The 27,838-nt window shown below is 38.2% G+C and overlaps 1 protein-coding gene across 1 annotated transcript in view; it reads right to left on the reverse strand.

Annotated features, from left to right (window-relative positions):
• Positions 1-27,838, reverse strand: part of Dgkk (diacylglycerol kinase kappa) — a 132,505-nt gene that overhangs the window by 21,948 nt on the left and 82,719 nt on the right. The window contains exons 9-14 of the mRNA XM_046442445.2: positions 25,049-25,232; positions 24,392-24,500; positions 23,737-23,876; positions 22,184-22,265; positions 2,063-2,154; positions 1,115-1,214 (exon numbers count right to left, since the gene is read on the reverse strand). Coding sequence (XP_046298401.1) covers positions 1,115-1,214; positions 2,063-2,154; positions 22,184-22,265; positions 23,737-23,876; positions 24,392-24,500; positions 25,049-25,232 — 707 coding nt within the window. The remainder of the gene's footprint in view (positions 1-1,114; positions 1,215-2,062; positions 2,155-22,183; positions 22,266-23,736; positions 23,877-24,391; positions 24,501-25,048; positions 25,233-27,838) is intronic.

A 27,838-nucleotide genomic window follows, 5' to 3' on the forward strand; every position in this document is an offset into this window, starting at 1 on the left:
TTTATTATTTTGATTCCTAGCTTCATCACTTAATAGTTTATGATGTGAAGCAAATTACTTAACCTCTTTATTCCTTTATATTCTAGGGAAGCTGTCAGGTTTCAATAAATTAATACATTAAGAGCACTTAGAACAGTCTCTGGCAAGAATAAGTGCAATGTAAGTGTTAGCTATTGTTGTTACAGAGGTTAATGCAGGCATAATTCTAGTGTGTGTTTATATGTGCTTATTTTCAAGTATGTTCTGGTATATATACTTAGTGCACAGTTGTGTCTAGTTGTGGGCAGATGTTTGGCATATGCTAGGTACACAGCACGTGTGTATGCATGCATAATGCCATTCTTTATTTGGCAAAACATGGAGGGTGACAAGTTTGAACCCTCCCCATCAGGAAGGCTCAACAGTTGCCCTTCCTTGTTTTTCTTTTACAATTCCCAGTAAGAGGCACATTTGCTTTGTTTAAAAAACCTGAAATACTGCCATTTTAATATGTAATCAACATAAAATTATTAATGGGTTATTTTTACATTCCTTTTCTCCATGATTTTTATTACACATATTAATTGTACAAATTCATGGATTTTACTGTGATATTTCCATATATGCATATATCATGTATTGATCATGTCCTCCCTCCCTTCTGTTCTCTCTCACTTTCCTCTCCCTCCCTCTTCCCCCCAGTCCCTATCTCATTCAAGGAACCCTTATATGCTGTTGATGGTAATGTAAATTAATACAGCCACTATGGAAACAATATGGAGGTTTCTAAAAAAAATAGAAATCCCATATGATCCAGCTATCCCTCTCCCTATTTTTATTATGGCACTGTTTATAGTAGCTAGGATATATAATTAGCTGAGGTGTTCTTCAACAGGTGAATGGATAAATAAAATATGGTCTATATACACAATGGTGTATTATTCAATCATAAAAAAGAATGAAATAATGTCATTTTCAGGAAAATGAATGGAACCAGAGGACATCATGTTAAGGGAATAAGTCAGGCACAGAAAGACAAGTATCATATATTTTGTCACATTTGCTTTCATTGTAAAAAGGGTCCCTGGCTCCACAAAAAGTGGAGGACAAAAAGACAGAAGGAAAAGAGACTTACCTTCAAAATCACAGACTGTACTGCTGTGTTGTTCTGCTTTATCTGACTCCAGGCCTTTACAATATCTTCCACAAAATCTTCCACTGTTGAGCACAAGAATCTGGAAAGAAGATAGATGGCATGATGTGACATGGACCATGCAGTCCAGAGCCCTATCTTCCATCTTTTTCTGTCCCTCTTTCCTCATCTCTCCTCCCTTTCTCCCTGTCTTTTTCTCTCCAACCGTCCCCTCTTCACTGCCCCCCCATATATATGGTAAAATATGCTCCACTTCCACTTTAGTTCAGTTTCAAACCACTTTCCAAATGAAGTATCTAAGGCAGGTTGACTAGGATTTTTTAGTCCTAATTCTGCATTTCCAAAATAGAGCATTTATTTGGTTCAAGTTAGGTCAGGTTTTTGCCCTGGGTCAATCAGCTCTGATTCAAGGGCCTCGATAATAAAGTATAAACATAATGACATCAGGAGGGCTCTCCCTGTGGGGACTAGTTTGCAAAGGAGAGTGTGATAGCTTGAGTATGAACCGGGGAAGAATGAATGACTGACATATTTGGGAGGAGGAATGTGTTGCTCAGGTTATGAAAGAGCAGCTATAAGTAGGTAGGTATTATAGAGATCTTTCCCAGTGTCAAAGATGGAAAGCATAGTATATGAGCTGTTGAATGGTCTAGAGTGTTGCATTTCCCTCCTGTGACCTTCCTTCCAAATACCTGTCTTGCAGTTTTGTGCTTTTGGAGTGGCTGGACCTCTCACCTCAATAGTATCTTTTTTTCTTAAACTTTGTATTCAGAAGGTTTGAGTTGGGAGAGATCCAATTAGGAAATATAACTACACACTTTCCTTGGCCTCAAAAACCCAAGGTATCAAAATGAGCCCTGTGTATGTCCTTGGAAGAGTCTGTGAGGGGCAAAATTACCCCTAAAGAACCAGAGAGAAAGGAATACTGACCTGGTTGCAATGATCATCTCCGTGGGGAACTTGGCCCTCAGGACTTTGTTCAACTCAGTGGTTGCAGATTCTACGTGTTGGATGGCAGCAGTCTAGGGGAGGAAACAAGTATAGAGCCCTGAAGTCTTAGCACTGTGACCTAGCATGCTGCCCATCCTCACCCACCCCACAGCCTAATTATTTCTTCCTGACTCTTGTGAACAACTCAATTGCCTTTCTGGAAATAATCACAATCAAAGAATTCTTGTTGAAGGTCCCCAGAGATAATCGTGGCTCTGCAGTCATTCTAAAAATTAGAGATATATTCTGTGTCTTCTTATTTAAATTAGTCATCAGAAACTCAGATGAAGATTCTTCAGATACATACTCCTCCTATGTTCAGGAGCCCTAGGTTTCTGTGATACACAGGTACTCAAAGAACCATAGGGAAAATGCTAGGTGCCCTGAAATCCAGGAAATGGTGGAGAAAAGATGGCAGAAGGGAGTTAGGTGTTGAGTCCCGACTTCCTTATAACACAGAAAGGAGGTAGTGAAGGAAAAGCAGGATTGAGAGGTGGGTGGCAAAATAAATGCTGTAAGACTCAGTATTACAAACTTTGAGATCTGGAGAGACTGGAAGATAGGTTATCAGAATAGAAATGTGTGCAGAGTTCTCCAACCCTGAACCCAGACCAGGGTGGGGGCAAAGGGGAGGGGCCACAGAGAGAGAAAGAGGGAGCAGAAAAACTCTTAAGCTCACCCACTTCAAAACATTTGGAAAGGCAAGTAAAATTTCAAGTGTGGTGGGAATGGCAGTGTCCTTGAAGCAGATAACAACTTAAAACCAAATCATGAAAAGGAAGCTGTGCTGGGGGGTCTGCAGCCATTTTGTGGAGCCCTCAGCCAACCAGTCACCCCTTTCAATCAACAAGGCATCTTCCCACATCCAGACAGCTGCAAATTAAACCCAGGAAGTCCTGTGCAGAGACCTCTTCAGAATCTGGCTAGAAAGAACTTCTAGAGGAATTGCTGCTACTGAGACTCCCTCCCCCTCATACAAACAAGGGGAGTAGGTGGAGCAGACCTGCATGGGGAAGTGCACCTAACTCAGTACTCTGCTCAGCCTCCTTGTGGCCTGGGCAGAGGTGGAAGGGTCTGCACAGCTTCCATGGACCCCAGCAGAAATGGAGAAGCAAGGCAACTTTGACCCCAAGCAGATAAAAGTGGATCCATTAGAAATGCACCAGTCCTGGCTCCTGAGAGTGGGAGGAAGCACCATGGGAAGACTAGGGACTGTCCCCTTGATCATAGGACTGTACCAAAGGGAAGCTGCCTGAATATCTAGTAACATAGATATCCAGTTTCCAGATGGTGGCAATGGGCAGAAGGCTACTAGGAGAAGTTGCATGAGTATCGCAGGATACTAAAATGGAAGGCACCCACAACCATAGCCAGAGGGAGGTCAGCTAAGGGGGAACATTGCCTGATCCAAGGCAGCAAGGAGTGATTGCTCCCAGCCTGACCCATGGTCACAACTGGCCAGTGAAGGGACATTATTTGGACACTGGCTAAACCTTGCATCGGAGGAAACCAACGCCCACTGTTCACAACCTGGGGCATTGGAAACTAGAACTCAAGTGAACCACTTGAGTCCCTTTACTACAAGACCCCAGAGAGCAGTGTTAGCTGGGGGGGAATACTTCTATACCACAGAAAACCCAGAAAAAATCCACACATCTACAACCAGAGGGCCTGTGCTTGTACACAGCCACAGGCAAGTTATCACCATGAAAAGCATCCTAGAGAGGGGAGCAGGTATATAGTGACCCATAGCAATCACAGGGACACTCCAGAGCCTGCATCCTAAACTCCTGCATACAATAGAAACAGCCAAGCCTCTGTACAGTCAGCTACAGGCCCCTTAACAGACAAACCACAACCAGCTGATGGGAGGCCCATAGCAATTAGGGAAGTAGCTCATGTGCCCCTGAAACACTGGAGGGATCCATAGCCAAAGATTGATGCACATCTGCTAAATAAGCAAACTCCAATGAAGCCAAAGTCAAGATTCAATAGGAATTTTATTCACCTTGTATTGGTTTACTATAAATAATTCTAATGTGAACTTTGATCATATATATCACTCTTTAACTTGATTGATAGTTGTTACCCTAGTAGCCAATATTGAACCTACATTGACTGCATTTCTCCTAATTGTTTAAACCATCAATTGGAATCAATCTATCTTTGATTTCTGAGCTCTAGTTTATACTTGCTCCTCTTACCACCTATTCACCCTCTTACATTATCTGCTACTATCTCAAATACCCACCATTCATCTTTTTCTCCTTTATACCTTGGTGTGTATTATTTTGTATCTTTTCTTTTTCCTTCTTTCTTTCTTCCTTCCTTCCTTCCTCCATCCCTCCTTCCCTTCTTCCATCCATTCATCCTTTCTTTCTTCCTCTTTTTTGCCCAATCTTTCTTCTTCCTTCCTTTCAGCTCTCATATGTTATAGCAATTTTAATCTATTTAATAACAAATTGTTCATCTTATTTCAGAAACTCGCTACAAGTTTTTACCTGAATTACAGGAACAGTGGAGAACAATGTCAACAAGTTTTTCACTTTTCATAAGGCCAAATAGTAGTACATGCCTTGACTCTGAAGTGATTGTATGGAGTAAATAGGATTTAGTGGTATCTCTCAAAGTGGTGCCAAAATTGGGATGAGCACAGGTCACACACTGAGTTGAAGTATCATATCTGGATATTCACCCAACCTAGAGTTCTTAAGAGAAAGAACTTAAGAAGGTAGTTTTTAAGTACACAAAGTAGTTCCTTGCTCAAAAGAAGTGGTAACTATTCCAGTAGATGATTGAAAAAAAATATGAAAAAGCAAGAAAACAAACCACCCAAAACATCCCATAATGCCTAAACAACTGACTACATCAACAGCACAGTGTAGGAAATGTCAGGGAAAGAATTTAGAAAGTTATAATTAAAATGTTCAATAAGCTAAAAGAAGACATATGGAGTAAAATTAGAGAAAAATACAAGGAACGAAAGATCACTTCAATAAAGAGATAGGTATTCTCAAAAAGAACTAAAGAGAAATACTTAAAATGATTCAATGAACTAAATTAAAAATTCAATGGAAAGCTTCACGAATAGATGAGACCATTTTGAAGATAGGTTTTCAGGTCTCAAAGTCAAAGTGTATAATAATGAAAATAAAGATGACCATGAAGATAGTAAGAGACTGTCACCAGACTATACAAGAAATCTGGGATAACATCATTAAGCCAAATTTAAGAAAAATCATCAGGGTAGATGAAGGCTCTGAAATTTAAGCTAAAGGGACACACAAATATTTCAGTGAAATAATATCAGAAGATTTTCCAAAGCTTGAGATAGATATTCAAATACAAGAGGCATATAGGACTCCAAATATACAAAATCTCAATACACCCACTCTAAGACATATTATAATGAAGATGCCTAACATGCAGAATAAGGATATAATTTTTTAAAGCAGCAGGAGAAAAATGGCTGGTCATACTTAGAGGTAAGCCAATCCTGATTTCAACTAATTGAAAAGACCCTAAAAGCCAGGAGGGCTTGGAATAATATATATGAGGCCCTGAAAGAAAAAAAAAAAACAGTTGCCAACCAAGAATACTATGTCCAGCAAACTTAAGCTTCAAAAGTGAAAATAAAATAAAACCCTTCTGGGCTGGGGATGTGGCTTAAGCAGTAGCACGCTCACCTGGCATGTGCGGGGCACTGGGTTTGATCCTCAGCACCACATAAAAAATAAAATAAAGATGTTGTGTCCACCGAAAACTAAAAAATAAATATTAAAAAATTCTCTCTCTCTCTCTCTCTCTCTCTCTCTCTCTCTCTCTCTCTTTCTCTTTAAAAAATAAATAATAAAACCCTTCCATGAAAAACAGAAGCTAAAAGAATTCATTACAAGAAAGCTGGGATTATAGAACATACCCAATGAATAGTTTCATAAAGAAGAAATGAAAAATAAAAATGAAAACCATGATAGAGATGAATTAAACTACAAGAATAGTCAATTAAAGAAAAATCAAGTCCAATTTTAAACATTATAAATACATCAAAATAGCTATTTTGGTACCAATATCATGCCATTTTTGTTACTATAGCTCAGTTGGTTAATTTAAGGTCTGGTATTTTGATGCCTCCTGTATCACTTTCCTCACTAAGGATTGCTTTGGCTACTCTGGGCCTCTTATTCTTCCAAATGAATTTTATGACTGATTTCTCTATTTCTATGAATAATGTCATTGGGATTTTAATAGGAATTGTATTAAATCTGTATAGAACTTTTGCTAGTGCGGTCATTTTGTCAATATTAATTCTGCCTATCTGAGAACATGAAAGATCTTTCTACTTCTAAGGTCTTCTTCAATTTCTTTCCTTAGTGTTCTATAATTTTCATTGTAGAAGTCTTTCACCTCTTTTGTTAGATTGATTCCCAAATATTTTATTATTACTTTTTTTGAGGCTACTATGAGTGGGATAGTTTTCCTAATTTATCTTTCAGTTGATTCATCATTGGTGTATAGGAACACAATTGATTTGTGTGTATAAATTTTATATCATGCTACTTGTTTCAATTCATTTATGAGTTCCAGAAGGTTTCTGTCAGAGTTTTCTGGGTCTTCTAAATATAAAATCTTGTCATTGGCAATTAGGGATAGTTTGAGCTCTTCTTTTCCTATTTGTATCTTTTTAATTTCTTTCCTCTGTCTAATTGCTCTGGCTAGAGTTTCAAGGAGTATGTTGAATAGAAATAGAGGAAAGAGGGGTGGGAGGGAAAGGGAGGGGGCAGGGGGTTAGCAATGATGGTGGAATGTGATAGACATCATTATCCAAAGTACATGTGTGAAGACACGAATTGCGTGTCAACGTACTTTATATACAACCAGAGATATGAAAAATTGTGGTATATATGTGTAATAAGAATTGTAATGCATTCCGCTGTCATTTTAAAAAAAAGAAGTGGTGAAAGAGGGCACATCTGTCTTGTTCCAGCTTTTAGAGGGAATGTTTTCATTTTTTTCCATTTAGAATGATGTTGGCCTTAGGTTTACCATATATAGCTTTTAAACGTTGAGGTATGTTCCTACTATTCCTAGTTTTCTAGTGTTTTAAATACAAAGGGGTGCTGTATTTTGTCCAGTGCTTTTTCTGCATCTATTGAGATAATCATGTGATTTTTGTCTTTAAGTCTATTGATGTGATAAATTGTGTTTATTGATTTCTGTATGTTGAACCAAACTTGCATTCCTGGGATGAATCATAGTGGACTATCTTTTTGGTTTTTGTTCTAATTACTTATACATGGCAGTAGAATGTATTTTGACACATCATATATAAGTGGAATATAATTTCTCATTCGTCTGGTTGTACATGATGTAGAGTTACACAGGTCATGTAATCATATATGCACATAGGGTAATAATGTCTGATTCATTCTACTATCATTCATACCCCCATACCCCCTCCCCTCCATTTGCTCCCCTCTGTCTAGTCCAAAATAACTCTATTCTTCCCTTGCTTGTTGTGAATTAGCATCTGCATATCAGAGAAAACATCTGGCCTTTGGTTCTTTGGAATTGGCTTATTTTGCTTAATAATATTCTCCAGTTCCATCCATTAACCAGCAAATGCCATAATTTCATTCTTCTTTAAGGCTGAGTAATATTCTATTGTGTATGTATGTATGTGTGTGTGTGTGTGTGTGTGTGTATATATATATATATATATATATATATATATTTATTACAGGTTTTTTTTTTACCTTGCATCTGTTGAAGGGCACTAGGTTGGTTCCATAGTTTAGCTATTGTGAATTGAGCTGCTATAAACATTGATATGGGTGCATCATTGTAGTATGCTGATTTTAGTCCTTTGGGTATAAACCTACGAGTGGGATGACTGGGTCATATGGTGGGTCCATTCCAAGTTTTATGAGGACTCTCCATACTGTTTCCATATTGGTTGCACCAATTTGCCGTCCCACCAGCAACGTATGAGTGTGCCTCCCCGCCCACATTCTCACCAACACTTATTGTTGCTTATATTCTTGATGATTGCCATTCTGACTGAAGTGAGATGAAATCTTAGAGTAGTTTGGATTTGCATTTCTCTAATTGCTAGAGATGTTGAAAATTTTTTCATATATTTGTTGATTGATTGTGTGTCCTCTTCTGTGAAGTGTCTATTCAGTTCCTTAGTCCATTTATTAATTGGGATATTTGTTTTTTTTTTGGTGTTAAATTTTTTTTTTTTAGTTCTTTACATACCCTAGAGATTAATGCTCTATCTGAGGTGTGTGGTAATGTTTTTTTCCCATTCTGTAGGCTCTCTCTTCACATTATTGATTGTGTCCTTTGCTGTGAAGAAGCTTTTTAGTTTATTGATTCTTATCTCATTTATTGATTCTTGATTTTATTTCTTACGTTTAGGAGTCTTGTTAAGGAAATCAGTTCCTAAGCTGAAATGGTAGAAATTTGGGCTTACTTTTTCTTCCATTAGGTGCAGGGTCTCTGTTCTAGTGCCTAAGTCTTTGATCCACTTTGAATTGAGTTTTGTGCAAGGTGAGAGATAGGGGCTTAATTTCATTTTGCTACATATGGATTTCCAGTTTTCCCAGCACCATTTGTTGAAGAGGCTATCTTTTTTTCCAATGTATATTTATGGTACCTTTGTCTAGTATGAGATAACTGTATTTATGTGGGTTGTCTCTGTGTCTTCTATTCTGTACTATTGGTCTATATATCTTTTTGGTGCCAATACCATGCCATTTTTGTTACTATGGCTCTGTATTATAATTTAGGGTCTGGTATTATGATACCTCCCGCTTCACTCTTCTTGCTAAGGATTACTTTGGCTATTCTGGGTATCCTATTTTTCCAATGAATTTCATGATTGCTTTTTTTATTTCTATGAAGACTGTCATTGGGATTTTAATAGGAATTGCATTAAATTCTAATTCTTTTGGTAGTATGGTCATTTTGACAATGTTAATTCTGCCTATTCAAGTATGTGGGAGATTTTTCTATTTTCTAAGGTTTCCTTCAATTTCTTTCTTTAGTTTTCTGTAGTTTTAATTCTAGAGGTCTTTCACTTCTTTTGTTAGATTGATTCCCAAAGATTTTATTTTATTTTTTGAGGCTATTGTGAATAGGGTAGTTTTTCTAATTTCTCTTTCAGTGGATTCATCACTGATGTATACGAACACATTTAATTTATGGGTGTTAATTTTATAACCTGTTACTTTGTTGGATTCATTTATGAGTTCTAGAATTTTCTGGGTCTTCTAAATATAAAATTTTGAAATCCAAAATAGGGAAATTTTGAGCTCTTCTTTTTCTGTTTGTATCCCTTTAATTTTTTTCCTTTGCTTAATTGCTCTAGGTACATGTATGATTGCACATATTGTGCAATGCTACATTGTGTACAACCAGAGAAATGAAAAGTTGTGCTGCAATTGTGTACAATGAATCAAAATCATTCTGCTGTCATATATACCTAATTTAAAAAAGAGACACTGGACTGGTGGAACCATGTAAGGAGTGAAAGGACTGGAGTAGTTATTATCCTTGAACTTAAAACATATATTTCCCAGAATGAATCTGTGAGTATATATAAATATTCTCTGTATGCTCTCTTTAATCTCTTTTAGGCACCAAGTATTAAGAGTTATAATAGATCCTTGGGGAAGCAAGGGGGAGAATGACACTTGAAGAAACTATCTAAGGCCTGACATTGATATAAATCTTGCTTTACCATTCACCAAAGTTTTTTTTAACAGTATGTTTGTTTTACAATATGTTTTATGCAATTTCAAATCAAGAAAAATTTGTACTTCTGTTAAAAAAAAAAACGGTGAAAGAGAGCATCCCTGTCTTGTTTCAGGTTTCAGAGGGGATACTTTCAATTTTTTCTCCATTTAGAATGAGGTTGGCCTTGAGCTTAGCATATATAGCTTTTAAATGTTGAGATATGTTCCTACTATCCCTAGTTTTTCTAGTGTTTTGAATATGAAGGGGTGCTATATTTTGTCCCATGCTTTTTCTGCATCTATTGAGATAATCACATGATTTTTGTCTTTAAGTCTATTGATGTGATGAATTACATTTATTGATTTCTGTTTGTTGAAGCAAACTTGCATCCCTGGGATGAATCCAACTTGATCATGGTACACTACCTTTTTAGGATTTTCTTAAATGCAATTTGCCAGTATTTTACTGAGAATTTTTGCATCTACGTTCATCACAGATACTGGTCTGAAGTTTTGTTTCCTTGATATATCTTTGTCTGGTTTTGGGATCAGGGTAATACTAGCTTCATGAAACAAGTTTGGAAGTTTTCCCTCCTTTTCTATGTCATGGACTAATTTGAGGAGGATTGGTGTTTGTTCTTCTTTGAAGTTCTGGTAGAAGTTGGCTGAGAATCTATCTAGTCCTGGGTTTTTTATTTTTTTGTTGGTAGAATTTTGATGGTGTCTTTAGTGTCATTGCTTGAAATTGATCTGTTTAAATTTTCTGTCTTCCTGACCAAGAGTCCTCAGGAAACTTGAAATGAAACCACCGTTTGATCCAGTTATCCCACCCTTCAGTATATACTCAGAGGACTTAACATCAGTATATTACAGTGACTCAGCCACATCAATGTTTATAGCAGTTCAAATCACAATAACTAAGCTTGGAACCAAGCTAGGTGCCCTTCAACAGATGAATGGATAATGAAAGTGTGATATGTATAAACACAATGGAATATTACTCAGCCATAAAAAAGAATGAAATTATGGCATTTGCCAGGAAATGGATGGAACTGGAGAATATCATGCTAAGTGAAATGAGCTAACACCCCCCCCCCCAAAAAAAAGGACAAATGTCATCTATGATATATAGATGCTAATACATAATAAGGGAGGAGGAGGGAAGAATTGAAGTTCATGGGATTTGACAATGGGTAATAGAGGGAAGGGATGGGGTGGGCATAGGAAAGAGTAGAATGAATAAGACATGACTTTGCTATGTTCATATATGAATACATGACCAGTGAAACTCCACATCATATACAACCACAAGAGTGGGATCCTAATTAGAATAAGTTATACACCATGTATGTATACATATTAAATATAATCTATTGTCATGTATATCTAAAAAGAACATTAAAAAATACACCAACATTGACACTGGTGATTCTTTCTGTGGTGTGTTCATTTTCAATACATTCTTATCTTCTTTGGCTTAGAATTTTCTTTTTTTGACTCTTATTTTTATAAAATATTATTTTTCCAAACTATTAAATTGGATGATTTGCTAATAAACTCTTAGTCCTTTTATGCTTTACTAAAGAAAAAAAATAAATGCATCAAAATGGCATGAAATAAAGAATGTCTGTCTAATGCCAAGTGTAGGGCACATGCCTATAATCCCAGCAGGTCAGGAGGCTGAGATAGGAGGATCACGAGTTCAAAGCCAGACTCAACAAAAGCGAGGTACTGAGCAACTCAGTGAGACCCTGTCTCTAAATAAAATGGAAAAAAGTGCTGGAGATATGGCTCAATGGTTGAGTGGTACCAAAAAAAAAAAAGTCTCTCTGTAACAACAATGAATGTAAATGATCTAAACTCTTTAATCAAAAGACAAAGGTTGGCAGATCAGATTTTTAAAAAAGACCCAACAATATGCTGTTAGGAAGGGACTCAACTCACAGGCAGACATGCGCAGACTGAAGGTGAAAGGATAAGAAAAGGCATATCATGCAAATGGTACTCCTAAATAAGCAAGAGGAACTATTCTCATATAAGACAAAGTGGATGTCAAACCAAAATTAATGAGAAGAGACAAAGAAGGTCAGTTCATAGTACTTAAGGGGAATGTCCAACAACAAGATATAATGATTTTAAATATTTATTTACCCCCAAATGGTGCATCTATGGACATAAAACAAACTTTTTCTCAATATGAAGAATCAGATACACCATGATACAATAATACTGGATGACTGCATCACTAGATTGATCATCTAGACATAAACAAAGATTCTACAGGACTCAAAAATACAATTAATGATATGGAGCTAACAGATATCTACAGAATATTTTATCCATTAAGGACTGAATTCACTTTCTTCTTGGCAGTGCATGGAATCTTTTCTAAAATAGATTGTATTTTAGGTCACAAAGCAAATCTTAGCAAATACAAAAAAAGAGATAAAACCTTGCATTCTATCAAATCATAATGGGATGAAATTATAAATCAATGATAATATATAAAACAGAAACCACTCTAACATCTGGAGATTAATTGATGTGCTTTTGAATGATGAATGGATAGCAAAAGAAATTAGGGAAAATACTAAAAAAATGTCTTTAGAAGTAAATGAGACTAGTAATACAACATATCAAAATCTTTGGTACTATATGAAGGCAGTTCTCAGAGGAAAGTTTTAGCACTGAGTTTATACATCCAAAGAATAGAAAGATACCAAAAAAAATCTAGCATTATATCTCAAGGCCCTAGAAAAAGAACAAACCAATACCAAAATCAGTAGAAGACAAGAAAAAAAATCACAGCTGAAATCAATGAAATAGAGAAAAAAAATACAAAGGATCCATAAAACAAAGAGTTAGTCTTTTGAAAGGATAAATAAGATTGATAAACCCCTAGGCAAATTAACTAAAATAAAGAGAAGACTCACATAAATAAATGCAGAGATGAAAAAGGAAATATCACCACAGATACCACTGAGATCCAGAAGATCATCAAAAATTCTTTCTAAATTCATACGCTATTAAGCTAGAAAATCTGAAGTTATTGACAAATTCCTAGAGACATATGACCTATCCAAAATGAACCAGGAGATACAGAAACTTAAACATTTCAATATCAAGTAACAAAATTGAAGCAGACATCAATATCCTTCCAAGAATAAAAGCTCAGGTCTGAATGGATTTTCAGCCAAATTCTACCAGACCTTTAAAGAAAAACTAATATCAATCCTTAAATTATTCCACAAAAATGAAAAGGAGGGAACAACGCAGAACTCATTCTCTGGAGCCAGTATCACACTAGTAACCAATGCAGGCTAAGACATATCAAGGAAAGAAATCTTCAGGCCAATATCATTGATGAACATAAATGCAAAACTACTTAATAAAATATTGGCAAACAGCATGTATAAAAAGATAGTGCACCATGATCAAGTGGGGTTCATCCTAGTGATGAAAGATCAAAGTGCAGCCTCTTCATGTTTAAAATACTAGAGAAACTAGGGATACAAGGAACTTAGCTGAACATCATAAAGGCTCTATTTGACAAACCCCAACCAGTAACATACTGAATGGAGAAAACCTGAAAGCACTCCCTCTAAACACAGGAACAAGACAAGGATGCCCACTTTGGCCACTCCTGTTCAACATACTTCTTGAAATTCCAGCCAGAGCAATCAGACAGGAGGAGAAACTTAAAGGAATACCAGTAGGTTAAGAAGAGCTCAGATTCTCTCTGTTTGCACATGATATGACCCCATATTTAGAAGATGCTCCAAAAAAACTCCACTAGAAGACTTCTAGACCTCACAAGTTCATTCAGCAAGGTAGCATGATGAACATACATTAATCAGTTGCTTTCCTATATTCCAATAATGAATCTGCTGAAAATGAAATTAGAAAATCTATTCCATTCAGAATAAACTAAAAAGAAAAAAAAACACCTTGGGAATAAATCTAACAAGTGAGGTGAAAGAACTCTATAAGGAAAACTATAGAACACTAAAGAAGGAAATCTAAGTAGACCTTAGAAGATGGAAAGACCTCCCATGTTCTTAAATAGGCTGAATTACTATTGTCAAAATGGTCATACTATCAAAAGCATTATACAGATTCAATGCATTCTCCATCAAAATAGCAATGACATTCTTCACAGAGCTACAAAAAAACAGCTCTGAAATTAATTTGGAAATATAAGAGACCCAGAATAGCCACAGCAATCTTTAGTGAGAGGAGTGAAGTTAGAGGCATCACAGTATTGGACCTCAAATTATATTACAGAGCTGTAGTAACAAAACCAGCATGGTACTGGTACCAAAACAGGCATGGGATCCAGTGGAACAGAATAGAAAGCACAGAGATAAACTACATTTAGATTTCATCTCACTCTAGTTAGAATGGCGATTATCAAGGAAAAAAATAATAATTTAATGTTGGTGAGGATATTGGGTAATAGATTCATACACTGTTGGTGGGACTTCAAATTAGTGCAACCTCTCTCAAAAGTGGTGTGGCAATACTTCAAAAATCTAGGAATGTGGGCTGGGGATAAACCCTCATAAATACAGTTATTTCATATTAGACACTGGAGAAAAGATAGCCTCTTCAATAAATGGCTCTGGGAAAACTAGAGATCCACATATAAAAGAATGAAACTTGACCCCTATCTCTCACCCTTCACAAAACCCAACTCAAAGTGGAACAAAGACCTAGGAATTAGACCAGAAATTCTGCAACTGCTAGAAGAAAATATAGGTCCAACACTCCAACATGTTGGCACAGGAACCACCTTCCTTAATAAAACTCCTAAAGTGCAAGAAATAAAACCAAAAATCAATAAATGGAATGGCGTCCAATTATACAGCTTCTGCACAGCAAACAAACCAAGACCATGAAGAGAGAGCCTACTGAATAGGAAAAGATCTTTGCTACCTGCTCCTCAGATACGGCATTAATATCCAGAATATACAAAGAACTAAAAAAATATTAACACCCAAAATGCAAACAACCCAATCAATAAATGGGCAAAAGAACTAAACATATGCTTCTCATATAGCCAGGGCAGTGGCACACACCTGTAATCCCAGCGGCTCAGGAGGCTGAAGCAGGAGGATCCCAAGTTCAAAGTCAGTCTCAGCAAATTAGTAAGGTCCTAAGTAACTCAATGAGACCCTGTCTCTAAATAAAATATGAAAAAGGGCTGGGAATATGGCTCAGTTGTTAAATTCCCCAGGGTTTAATAAAAAAATAAGAAAAGGTTAACAAACATGAAAAAGTGTTTGATTTCTCTAGCAATCAGGAAAATGCAAATCAAAACTACATTGAGCCAGGCGCCATAGTGCACACCTGTATCCCAGAGGCTCAAGAGGCTGAGGCAGGAGGATCGCAAGTTCAAAGCCAGCTTCAGCAACAGCAAAGTACTAAGAAACTCACTGAGACTTTGTCTCTAAATTTAAATATATATATATATATATATATATATATATATATATATTTTTTTAAAGGGGCTGAGGATGGGGCTCAGTGGTAGAGTGCCTCTGAGATCAATCATCCTGGTACCAAAAAAAAAAAAAAAAGAAAAAAAACTACATTTAGATTTCATCTCACTCTAGTTAGAATGGCGATTATCAAGAAAAAAAAACAATTTAATGTTGGTGAGGATATTGGGTAATAGATTCATACATTGTTGATGGGACTTCAAATTATTGCAACCACTCTCAAAAGTGGTGTGGCGATACTTCAAAAATCTAGAAATGTGGGCTGGGGATGTGGCTCAAGCGGTAGTGTGCTCGCCTGGCATGCATGGAGCACTGGGTTCAATCCTCAGCACCACATAAAAATTTTTAAAAATAAAGATGTTATGTCCACCAAAAACTTAAAAATAAATATTAAAAAATTCTTTCACTCTCTCTCTCTCTCTCTTTAAAAAAAATCTAGGAATGCAACCACTATATGCCCCAGCCATCCCTTTCCAGGATATGTATCCAAAAGATAAAAAAATCAGCATCCTACAGTGACACAACCACATTAATATGCATAGCAGCACAATTCACAATAGTCAAGCTATGGAACCAACTTAGGTGCCCTATATAGATGAATGGATAAAGAAAATATAGTATATATACACAATGAAATATTACTCAGCCATAAAGAATAATGAAAGTCTGGCATTTGATGGTAAATGAAAGGAACTCGACAATGTGATTCTATGTAAATAAACCAGTTCCCAAAAGTCAAAGGTCAAATGCTTTCTCTAATATGTGGAAGCTAATACACAATAAGGGGTGGGGGGTAGAGAGAGAGAGAGAGAGAGAGAGAGAGAGAGAGGAAAAAGGGAAGAGGGGGTCCATTAAAATAGAGGAAAGATAAGTAGAATAGCTAGAAGTGATTGAAGGGGGAGGAAGGAGGGACAGGAAAAGGGAAGAATAGTGGAACAAATCAAACTGAAATTTCATATGTGCAAACATGAATAAATAATTGGATCCTATAAGACATGAATCAAAAATAAACTATAAATTGCAGAAAAATCAGTAGAGGGAGGAGAGTAGGAAAGGGGACAGTACTGGGAAATTAGTGCATATTATATTCCATGCTTTTGTGATTATATGAAAATGTCTCCTAATGTTATATATAACTAAAAAGAATAAATAAAAAATTTAAAAAGAAACTCATATGAAGGAGATACTGTTTGTTTCACACGAATTATCTCATATTACATAGCTAGAAAATATAGAGTTGGGATTCAAATCTACATATTTTCAATGCCAGAGCATCACCTCTTAAATATTGATTTTACTAATAATAACAGCATCCACTTATATAGTACTGAGTATGTGCTGGCTATGTTCCAAGCTATGTGTATACGTAATTTTTCATGTAATCCCAATGACCACCCTACATACCCATTTCACAGAGGAGAACACTGAGGCAAAGGCGAGTTTGTAAGTGGCAGAGCTTAGATTTGATTCCAGGTAGCCTGGATCTTGAGTCTGTACTCCTAAATACAACTTTGACTCCTTCCATTCTGTCACTCTCTACATTCAAAATTCTACAAGACCTGCTAACTCTACTTTTTAGTATGTCCCAAATACATGTCCTTCTCAACCCTGTTACTACTTCAGCAATCTAAATCACCACCATCTCTTGCCTAGACAACTTCAGTCTCTCCTATTTTTTTCTTTTCCCCTCTAGCCTTTATTCCTTCAATTGTTTCTCCACACATCATGGAATCCCTCTGCTCAAAACCCTTCTGTTAGCTAGCAGAATGGTTAGACGGCTGAATACATGATAAAGCAAGTGCGGTGAAATGTTAATGGTAGAATCTACAATTTCTAGGATTATTTTTTAACAAAAATTGTAAGAAAAATCTTCTGGAATTCCGAATACTCTTAGGATCAAAGTACAAACTTCCTATTGTGGTTTACCAGATCTTGCAGGTCTGACCCTGAATATTTCTCTAGCCTCATCTTTAGAGTGTGTGTGTGTCTGTCTGTCTCTCTCTCTCTCTCTCTCTCTCTCTCTCTCTCTCTCTCTCTCTCTCTCTCATAACTTCATCCCTGGTCCCTGTGCCCCAGCCATTATGAATGTATTTTAGTTCTGTGAATATTCCCTGTGTTTTTCTTATCCTTGAAATAACATGTATTGTTCCCTTTGTCTGGAACAGGCGTCTTCTTTCTTATTTTCCTGGTAACGCTCTCTGGTCTTTGGATCTCTTCTGAAATGACACTTATCCATAGAGGCTTTCCCTGACTCCTTCCAGAATGTACTGATATATAGATATAGAAATATAGATATAGGTATACATATAAACCCATATATATGCATATTTATGTAACAGTCTATCTAGAGATAAATAATTCCAATAATATATATGTATATACATATATGCATACATATATGTATTGGTCTCTATACCTTTTTTTAGCAAATTTTTTGTTTTGGTGTCAAGTTTATTGAGTTCTTTATATATTCTGAATGTTAATGCCCTATCTGAGAGGCAGGTGGCAAAGACCTTCTCCCATTCTGTAGGCTCTCTCTTCATGCTCTTGATTATTTCCTTTGTTGTGCAGAAGCATTTGATTCCTTCCCAGTGTTTGATTATTGGTTTTATTTCTTGCACTTTAGGAGTTTTATTAAGGAAGGTGGTTCCTGTGCCAACATGTTGGAGTGTTTGGCCTATATTTTCTTCTAGATGTTGCAGAATTTCTGATCTAATTCCTAGGTCTTTGGTCCACTTTGAGTTGGGTTTTGTGAAGGGTGAGAGATAGGGGTCAAGTTTCATTCTTTTACATGTGGATCTCTAGTTTTCCCAGAGCCATTTGTTGAAGAGGCTATCTTTTCTCCAGTGTTTAATATGAAATAACTGTATTCATGAGGGTTTATCTCTGTGCTTTCTATTCTGTTCAACTGGATCCCATGCCTCTTTTGGTACCATTACCATGCTGGTTTTGTTACTACAGCTCTGTAATATAATTTGAGGTCCAATACTGTGATGCCTCTAACTTCCCTCCTCTCACTAAAGATTGCTGTGGCTATTCTGGGTCTCTTATATTTCCAAATTAATTTCAGAGCTGTTTTTTGTAGCTCTGTGAAGAATGTCATTGCTATTTTGATGGAGAATGCATTGAATCTGAATAATGCTTTTGATAGTATGGCCATTTTGACAATAGTAATTCAGCCTATCTAAGAACATGGGAGGTCTTTTCATCTTCTAAGGTCTACTTAGATTTCCTTCTTTAGTGTTCTATAGTTTTCCTCATAGAGTTCTTTCACCTCACTTGTTAGATTTATTCCCAAGATGTTTTTTTTTTCTTTTTAGTTTATTCTGAATGGAATAGTTTTTCTAATTTCATTTTCAGCAGATTCATTATTAGAATATAGGAAAGCAACTGATTAATACATGTTCATCATGCTACCTGCTGAATGAATTTGTCAGGTCTAGAAGTCTTCTAGTGGAGTTTTTTTGGAGCATCTTCTAAATATGGGGTCATGTCATGTGCAAACAGAGAGAATCTGAGCTCTTCTTATCTTATTGGTATTCCTTTAAATTTCTCCTCCTGTCTGATTGCTCTGGCTGGAATTTCAAGGAGTATGTTGAACAGGAGTGGCAAAAGTGGGCATCCTTGTCTTGTTCCTGTGTTTAGAGGGAATGTTCTCAATTTTTCTCCATTCAGTATGTTACTGGCTTTGGGTTTGTCATATAGAGCCTTTATGATGTTCAGCTAAGTTCCTTGTATCCCTAGTTTCTCTATGTTTTAAACATGAATAGGCTGCACTTTTTCAAATGCTTATTGTGCATCTATGGAGATAATCATGTGATTCTTGTCTGTAAGTCTATTTATGTGGTGAATTATATTTATTAATTTTTCAGATATTTAACCAACCTTGCATCCCTGGAATGAACCCAACTTGGTCATAGTGCACTATCTTTTTAATATGTTTTTCTTTGCTGTTTGCCAATATTTGATAAGAAATTTTGTACTGGGCTTGTTGATGTATGCATGTAATTCCAGTGGCTCTGAAGGCTGATATATGAGGATTGGAAGTTCAAAGTGAGCCTCAGCAACATAGCAAGGCCCTAAGCAAGTTAGAGTAACCCCATCTTAAAATAAATACAAAGGGTTGAGGATGTGTCTCAGTGATTAAGTGCCTCTGGGTTCAATCCCATATATCAAAGGAAAAAATTATATCTATATATTTGCCATATATTTTATGTATTCATTTGCTATATATGTTTGCTATAACATTACATGAGGGCTGAAAGTGGGCTAAAAAAGATTTGGCAAAAGATTGAAAAAAAGGAAAAAAAAACAAAGTGAATATAGAATGGAATGGTGCAGTCCAAGGTAAAAATAGAAATAGGTAGATGTGGTGTATGTGAGGTAGTATAGGGATATGAGGAGCAAGGAGAAACTAGGGCTAGGAGACAGCGATTGGGAGAATTAATTCTAAGTAATGCTTTAAACCATTAGAAGAAATACATTCAAATGGGTTGAAAGTACAATGTTGGCTATTAGGATGATGACTAAGTATCAAGTTAAAAAGTAATATATATGACCAAAGTTGAAGTTTTTGCTATTTATAGTAAACCATGCCAAGGTGACAAAATTTTTGGTTGAATCTTGGTTTGGGTTGCATTAGAATTTGGTACATTTAGCAGATATCCATCACTCTTTGGCTCTGGATCCTTCCAGAGGTGCTGGAATACAGGAACCTTCCCTAATTGCTGTGGACCTCCCTCCAGTTGGTTCTGGTTTGTCAGCTCAAGGGCCTGAAGCTAACTTCTTGGAGGGTGTGGTGTTGTGTCTGTTGGTTGGTTTTTATTGTGTGCTGAGATTCAGGACAAAGGCTCTGGACCGGGGTTATGATGGATGGTTCACTGTGTGTATGTGTTTCCCTGCACAGGGTCTTTTGCTTGGTGGTGTGGTCTGTTTGCTGTCTATAAGCATAGGTCCTGTGGCTGTGTTTTCTCCATGAGTTTATCTGTGGTGTATAAACATCACCCAGCTTATACAACTTATGAGGTACTATTGTTATTATGGAGTGAAGGGACTCAGCCAGTCTATCTGGGTTCTAGTTTCTACTGCCTCAGCTTGTAAATAGCAGGTGCTGATTCCCTCTGCTGATTGTGTCTGAGGCAGGGTCCAGCCACTATCCAGTGTCTGATCACTCCACAGTTGTGGTACAGGGTCAGGCTGGGAGCAAGTCAGATTGGGTGCCTTTGATTTTCATTGCCTTGGGCCCAGGGAAATTCGTCCCTTGGCTGACCTGCTGGCTGTGGTAATGGTCTTTTCCTTTAAGCTTCCTGTGGGGGCTTAGGCACTTGCCTGTGGCTTTCTACTAGGTGTAGCCATGGTCGGGAAACCCATACCTCTATGCTGCTGAATATTCAGACAGGTTCTGTCCTATTTGGCTTCAATGAGGCCCATGATCTGGTCACCAGTCTCTCTAGGTTTCTTAGGACTAGTGCTACTTTGCATGGATCTCACTCCCAGTGTCAGCGGGCAGCGATAGTGGTTCTATAGGTTCCCCTTTCCTATCCTCAGAGCCCAATCTGTCTTGCCACTCAGATCTGAGCTCAGATTTCCACCACCCTGAATTTTGAGCATCTGCTCCATCTCTGCTGGGCTCTCTGCATCAGTTGAGCAGGCACTGGGTTGGGCAAGCACTTCCCAAGCAGGCTTCTCCACCCTGTTCCCCTTGTTCACAGTGGGGAGGAGGCAGTTTCAGCAACTTTCAGATAGTAGTTGGATTCTTTTTTTTTTTTAATCGGTTATAGTTGGATTCTTAAGAGAACCCACTACAGGGGTGTTCTGGTTTAGTTTGCTGCTAAGTGAGGTAGGGGGATGTCATGTTGATTTAAGGCAGTGACTATTCAAGTATGGGTTTCCCCAAATGGCTGCAGTGTCCAGCAGGGACACTCCATTTACAATTTGGTTGTCTAGTACATGATCTGCTTCAAGGACACAGCTGTTACTGTCGTATTTTAATTTTTCCTGGTTTTCTTTCCAAATGTTAAGGGAGTGAGCTTATATGATTTTCCTGTTCCCTCTTTCTCTGTTGCCCTTGTCTCTTCCTCCAATCTGGTCCAGATTCAGGGTTGGGGAACTCTACACTTATTTTCTACTGTGATAACCAATCTTCAATTCTCTCCAGGTCTCAGACTTTGTAATATTGGGCCTCAGGGCATTTACTTTTTTCTTCCAACTCTCTGACTTGTTGTTTCTTCTCTGTCTTCTTTCTGTGTGGTGAGGGGACTAGAAATTGCTGCCTTCTCCTCCTCCTCCTCCTCCTCCTCCTCCTCCTCCTCCTCCTCCTCTTCCTTTTCCTCCTCCTTCTCCTTCTTCTTTTTCCCTTCCTCCTCCTCCTCCTCTCTTCTTCTTTCTCCTTCTTTCTTCTTCTCCTCCTCCTCCTCCTCCTCCTCTTTCTTCTTCTTCTTCTTCTTCTTCTTCTTCTTCTTTTCTCTCTCTCTCTCTCCATATATATATATATATATATATATATATATATATTTCTTTCCAAGTAGACTATGAACCTATAAGCTCTATATCATTTCTCTTTGCTCACTAGTATATAAAAACAGATCCTAAAAGAGTATCTAACATATAGTATTTATCCCATAAATATTTTGAATAAATAGGTAAGTATATGGTTAAATAAATGCCTAACAAATTCTTAGAAAACAGTTGTTGATTGACATGTCCCCCAGTCATCAGTGATCTCATTTTCATAAAACCCATGGATATGCAAAAGCTTCTCTCTAGACTTTGCCTATTATTTCACTCGTAATAAAGACGGTAACTTAAATTAGAGTAGTTACCTCAAATCTTGGTATGTCCATCTCAACCTGTCCTTTTAGCAGTGGGGCTTGTCTGGGAGCCTCGCGGATCATCACACTCCATCTGAAATGAAGTTCAAAGACAGAAATTTAGGGCTCTCCTTTAATAAAAGTTGGAATCAATGTTTCATAGGTCAAAAAAGATGGCAAAATGTATATGTGGTGGGGGGATGGTTTATATGGGGGTACTCAAGCAATTTCTGGCCACTGATCTCAAGGTATACCACAAGAAGGGACTCTGCTTCATGACTTTCCTAGGCCAGTGATGGAAGGAATTCTTCCTAAAGTTCTCAGAGAGCAGCAGTGCTTCTCAACCAGACCTAATAGCAAGATCACTGGTGGTGCTTTTGTAAAATGCATATAACAGGGCCCTGCCCAAAGACCTACTAAATAAGAATCTTTATGGTTCTGGGCAAGGTGGCACACACCTGTAATCCTAGCAGCTTGGGAGGCTGGGGCAGGAGGATTGCAAGTTCAAAGCCAGCCTCAGCAACTGCAAGATGCTAAGCAACTCAGTAAGACCCTGTCTCTAAATAAAATACAAAATTGGGCTGGGGATGTGACTCAGTGGTTGACTGCCCCTGAGTTCAATCCCCAGTACCAGAGAGAGAGAGAGAGAGAGAGAGAGAGAGAGAGAGAGAGAGAGAGAGAGACCTTGCAGTTCAGGAGGCTGAGGCAGGAGGATCACAAGTTCAAAGCTAGCCTCAGCAATGGCGAAGCCCTAAGCAACTCAGTGAGACCCTGTCTCTAAATAAAATACAAAATTGGGCTGGGGATGTGGCTCAGTGGTTGAGTTCCCTTGGTACCTCCCCCAGAAATCAATCCCTCGTCCCCCATCCCCCAAAAAAGAATCTTTATGGCAGGGCCCAGTTTGGTATATTGAAAAAGCTCCTCAGGAAATTGTTTTCTAAATTAAATTTTTAGTTGTAAATGGACACCATACCTTTATTTTATTTCTTTTTATGTGGTGCTGAGGATCAACCCAGGGCCTCACACATGCCAGGCAAGTGTTCCACCATTGAGGCCCAGCCCCAGCCCTCCCCAGGAAATGTTTACATAGAGCCCTAAATCAAATATCTGAATGTTCCCCAGCATAAAACGTTTTGTTTTTTCCCCCTCAGAGGTAGTAGGATGGTAATACTCTCTCTAGAGTAGAGACCATCTAAGACAGGTGTTTTGACTCTCCCCCCACCTTTTCAAAGTTTCTTTATGGCTCTTTTCTGAGGAAAAATATGTTTATATAGATACCTGGCTATGCAAATTGAAGGAGGTTCATAGAATTCTTGAACTTTACTCATGAGGCCTCTGCTTAGGATCTTTTAGATTTGGAGAGGGCCTTCAGTGATATTTGAAGGAAATATATTACATGCTTGGTTTCCCAAGAGGCAAGGCCCCCCACATTGCCTTCAATTGAATCCAGAAAGGGCATGAGGCTCTGGGAGAGAGTTTAGAATATACTTAATTGAGATGATATAATTGGGTGTAATGGTGTGAGACTGAAAGAGGCACAAGGGTCTAGTCTTTTGGCCACTCACCTGTCTAGAATCCTCACAGTAGCCTGCTCCACTCGGCTGAGGATGTCCAGCGGTGACTTGTTTTTGTTCCAGAAAGCACCCCAGCCCAGGACACGTGCCAGATCATTGCCGGTTCCAAGTGGGATGACTGCCAGCTGACACTGCAAGAACAAAAGATAGTATACTTTATAGACACTCCTCCACTAATCTTCCCCCATGAAAGAACCCACAGGCTGTTTTTTCCCTATTCTATTTTTATTGATTGGTACATTATAATTGTATGATTGTATAATTATAATAGTGGTAGTCAGAAGGTGCTCTTTGTGAATAATTACAGTCTTAAAGACAGTGGTTTTAAGGGGCTTCAGAATCCAGGAAGAGTATTCGGAGGATGTTTGAAGGTGAGTGAAATTTTCTCTAAGGAGGTGGACCCCACACTTAGCAATACAGAATCTATTTAGTAAAGGGGAAAGTTATTGGAATATGCCAAAAGTCACAGCCATGGTTATAAAAGAGAAATGTAGTCCCAAATTTCTCTTTGGGTTGGGCCCAGTAGGTGGGGTGCCTCAGGAAATAAGCTACTAGAGTCGGGAGAGCAGGGGCCTGCCTAGGGGTGGGCAGCTCTACATCCCTACTCTTTCTAGGAGTGGCTAAACCGAGTCAGCCAAGGACTTACCCTTTCATGTAATCCAAAGGCATCAATCATCGATAAGACCCAGCTCACACTGCCATCGCCACCGCAGACCAGAACACGAAAGCGAGCAAAGTTCTTGAACATGCACAGCCTGAAAAGGAAGAGGGGGAAATGGGGTCATTTCACGAACATCTAGGTTTTATATGGGTTTCCTACCATATGTGAGGGCCCAAGGACTGCTGCTTTAGCACCCTGATAAAAGGCATCTGCTTTCTTTCCCTTAGCCACTGCTTCTATGCAGACCTAAGACTACAGACACTTTCCCATAGGCGACCCCAGAGGGGTCAAGTCACACTCTTGCTCTAGAAACCATTAGTAGCCTAGTCAAGCCTTTGTGCTGAGGCCCAGGAAGAATGCCTGGTAGAGTGGTCAGTGGCCTTACAGGAACCAGGACTAAGCAGCTGTAGGTTCCAAAATAGAACAGGCCTGTGTATATATATATACATACATATATTTCACTACTCAGGAGAGGGTTTAAAACCCTCCAATCAGCCAACCCCAAATGCTATGGAGTTATATGAGAAAAATAGATCCTTCCTCTCCAGGTACAAGGACCACTTCTAGAAATCTATCCTAATCCAGACTATACAAAGGGAATCCCTTCTATAAACCCAATTATATCCCTTGCCTCATGCTTACCCTGCTTCAGGTCCACCCTTCGATAGGTCAAAGACTTGAGACGGATTAAGGTATTGCTTGAATTTTCGGAGGAATACGACCCCTTGATGATCACCGCTTTTGGAGTTCACGAAGATGAGCAAAGGACATGAACAAGCAGATGACCAATCAAGATTCCAGAAGTCTGAAGATACTACTAGCTGACCTGAAAAATATAAAAGGGAAAAAAACTGGTTATTGACATGGAAATGAGATATGAATTAATATCATACTTTGCAATGATTTTTTTTAAAAAAATCCCATTTCCAGTCTCCTGAGGGGCACAGGGAAAGCCAGGCCCCCTGAGGGGGCTTAAAAGTCTCTCTCTTATCTGTTGCTAGGCAAATATTTGCTGAGCAACTATTAATACACCAACCATCATGCTAGATGCTGTCAGGGGTATAGCCCGTAACCTCAAGCTGGGGATACAGACCCATACACATGTGCCCATGTAGGAACACAAGAAATTGGTGCCATGACCAAATATTAGTAGATCTCTGTAGAGGAACTGAGAAAAGGAGAAGATTGAAAGCCTAGGAGGGCCAGCACACCGACTGCTCCTCTCTCTGCCCAGGTTAGCTGAATTCTCACAGCAAGAAGATATCAGGAGAGAGAGGGGAGGGAATGGCTGTTGTTTAGCCAGGAGCTAAAGACAGAACATATCAATGTGGAATGAAGCAAAGAGCCTTAATCACTTCTCTAAGGCTCTGGCAGAGCGATCCATGTTATCATACCACTTCCAGGGGAAAACAAGACTATAGGGAAATTTTCTGAACAAGAGAGAGGCTTTTAATAATCCCCAACACTGGAGTTGCCCGTGGAGAAGTGGGGTTATAACAGTCTCAACAGCCAAAGCCTGCCAGCTCTTACTGAGTTTTAAAGCTTGTTGGCAGGGAGACAGGCTGCGAGCAACTGCCCCTCAGGAGAGGGATGCTAGAGAAGTAGCAAGTCCCTGAATGTCTGTGTCCATGGCTTTCCAAGGATGCCAACCCAAATTCACAGGGCTAAAAGCACGTGGCTCACTCCTGAATGGGGTGAGATGTCCCATTTATTGTAACCTGGGTAAAACAGAGCCTGAAGGAAATCTGCGTGAAGCAGATTTCATGGCTGTTTTGCATGGAAAAATCTCAGGCTGGTTTCTTCTGTGGGTCATTTCCAATTCACTGGCCAGTAGAGTTTGAAGGCATCCTAAACCACTTACCAGCCATGCACCAAACTTTCAGGGCTTGCTAGAACTCATAGCTCCAAGAGTTGGATATTGTGTCTCCTCAATGAGATAGCTTGAAAGTAGTTCCTTTCCCCAATCAAAATTGGTAACCCTTATTGGCATATTTTAATAAAAGGTAATTTCCTGATATGATGCTTGTGATAACACATTCATTCATTCATTCAACAAATATGTATTGAGAGTGTTCTCTGTGCCTGTCTTTGTTTTATATTCTGAGAATGCAGTAGATGGAAAAAATAGATACAGTCTCTATTCTTGCAGAAGTCAGGTTTGTTTTTAAAAAATATTTTTACCGTGCCATTGAGAGCTGAAATGTATTAATATTAGGCAGATTCATAATATTAGACATAACCAGGTAATCAACCACACCCACAAAGTTTTGAGTAGGACTGATGTTAACCATGAGGAAGCATCTTGTATCATTTCACAATTTTACTTGACAATTCAGATATGAACATAGAAGGCTGGCTTGTGAACTTTGAAGTCCCCAAAGCTAAAAGAAGAGCTACTGGATGATAGACTCAAGATTAGAATATGACCTCAACAGGTCTATGGGTCAAAATCAACAAATATAAAGGGAGTAAGTATGAAGTTTGGCCTTTAGGCTCAAGGATATACATTTCACTATAACAGGATAATAGGGACTTGGCTTGGCAAGTGTGAAAAGAGCTTAGGGGATTTAATTGACTTTAAGCTCCAGATGAGTCAACAGCCTGAAAGAACCTTTCAAAAATACCCATGCTTCTTTGAGCTGCATTAATAAAACCACAGAATCCTAAGCCAGGGAACCAGTAGTCCCACTCAATTTTTTTTCTGTTTACTCCATAGAAGGATACTAAACAGGCATAAGGTTGGCTTAGTTGTTTTTTTTTTTTTTTCCTTCCTGTACTTTTAAAATCCTCTTTAACAAATGTTAGCATATTCAGCCTCCATAATGTACCCGAGTACAACTATCATTCCCTATTAGCAGAAAACAGATGGCAAATGAGGTACAGAGAGGTTAAGTAACTTTCACGCACATTTAGCCTTCATTATACACCCGAGTAAAAGTATCATTTTTTATCAGCAGAAAACAAATAGCAATCAAGGCACAGAGAGGTTAAGTAACTTTTATAGGGCCACACAGCAAATGGTGGAGCATGCTCCAGGTCTAGTAGCATGAGAAGCATCTGGAAACTTTTTATAAATGTGAATTCATGGGTCCCACCCAGGTCTTCTGAAACAAAAACTCCTAGGGTAGTTCAGAAATCTGTGTTTCCAGATGAATGTGACATGTGCTTATATACTATTTTTCCTCTGTATGAATCAGTAATGCATTCTTAAGACACGTCTTATTCTCTAGATTGCTCAGTATTGGGGCTTACATACAGGCAGGATTCTGAAAATGGACTAATGAATTCACTTAACAAGTCTTGACTCTGCATATACCATATCCTCAGGTCTGAGTTAAATGGTAGGGGTTCAGAGAGTTCATAGTCTGGGCTAGGAGACAGACTAGGTATTTAAATGTTCAAGAAGATGATGAAATTAGTTGTATGCTCCTT

The sequence above is a fragment of the Marmota monax genome, unplaced genomic scaffold (assembly GCF_021218885.2).
Source record: "Marmota monax isolate L192 unplaced genomic scaffold, Marmota_monax_Labrador192_F-V1.1 WCK01_AAM20220418_F8-fsc00170, whole genome shotgun sequence".
NCBI classification, from domain to species: Eukaryota; Metazoa; Chordata; class Mammalia; order Rodentia; family Sciuridae; genus Marmota; species Marmota monax.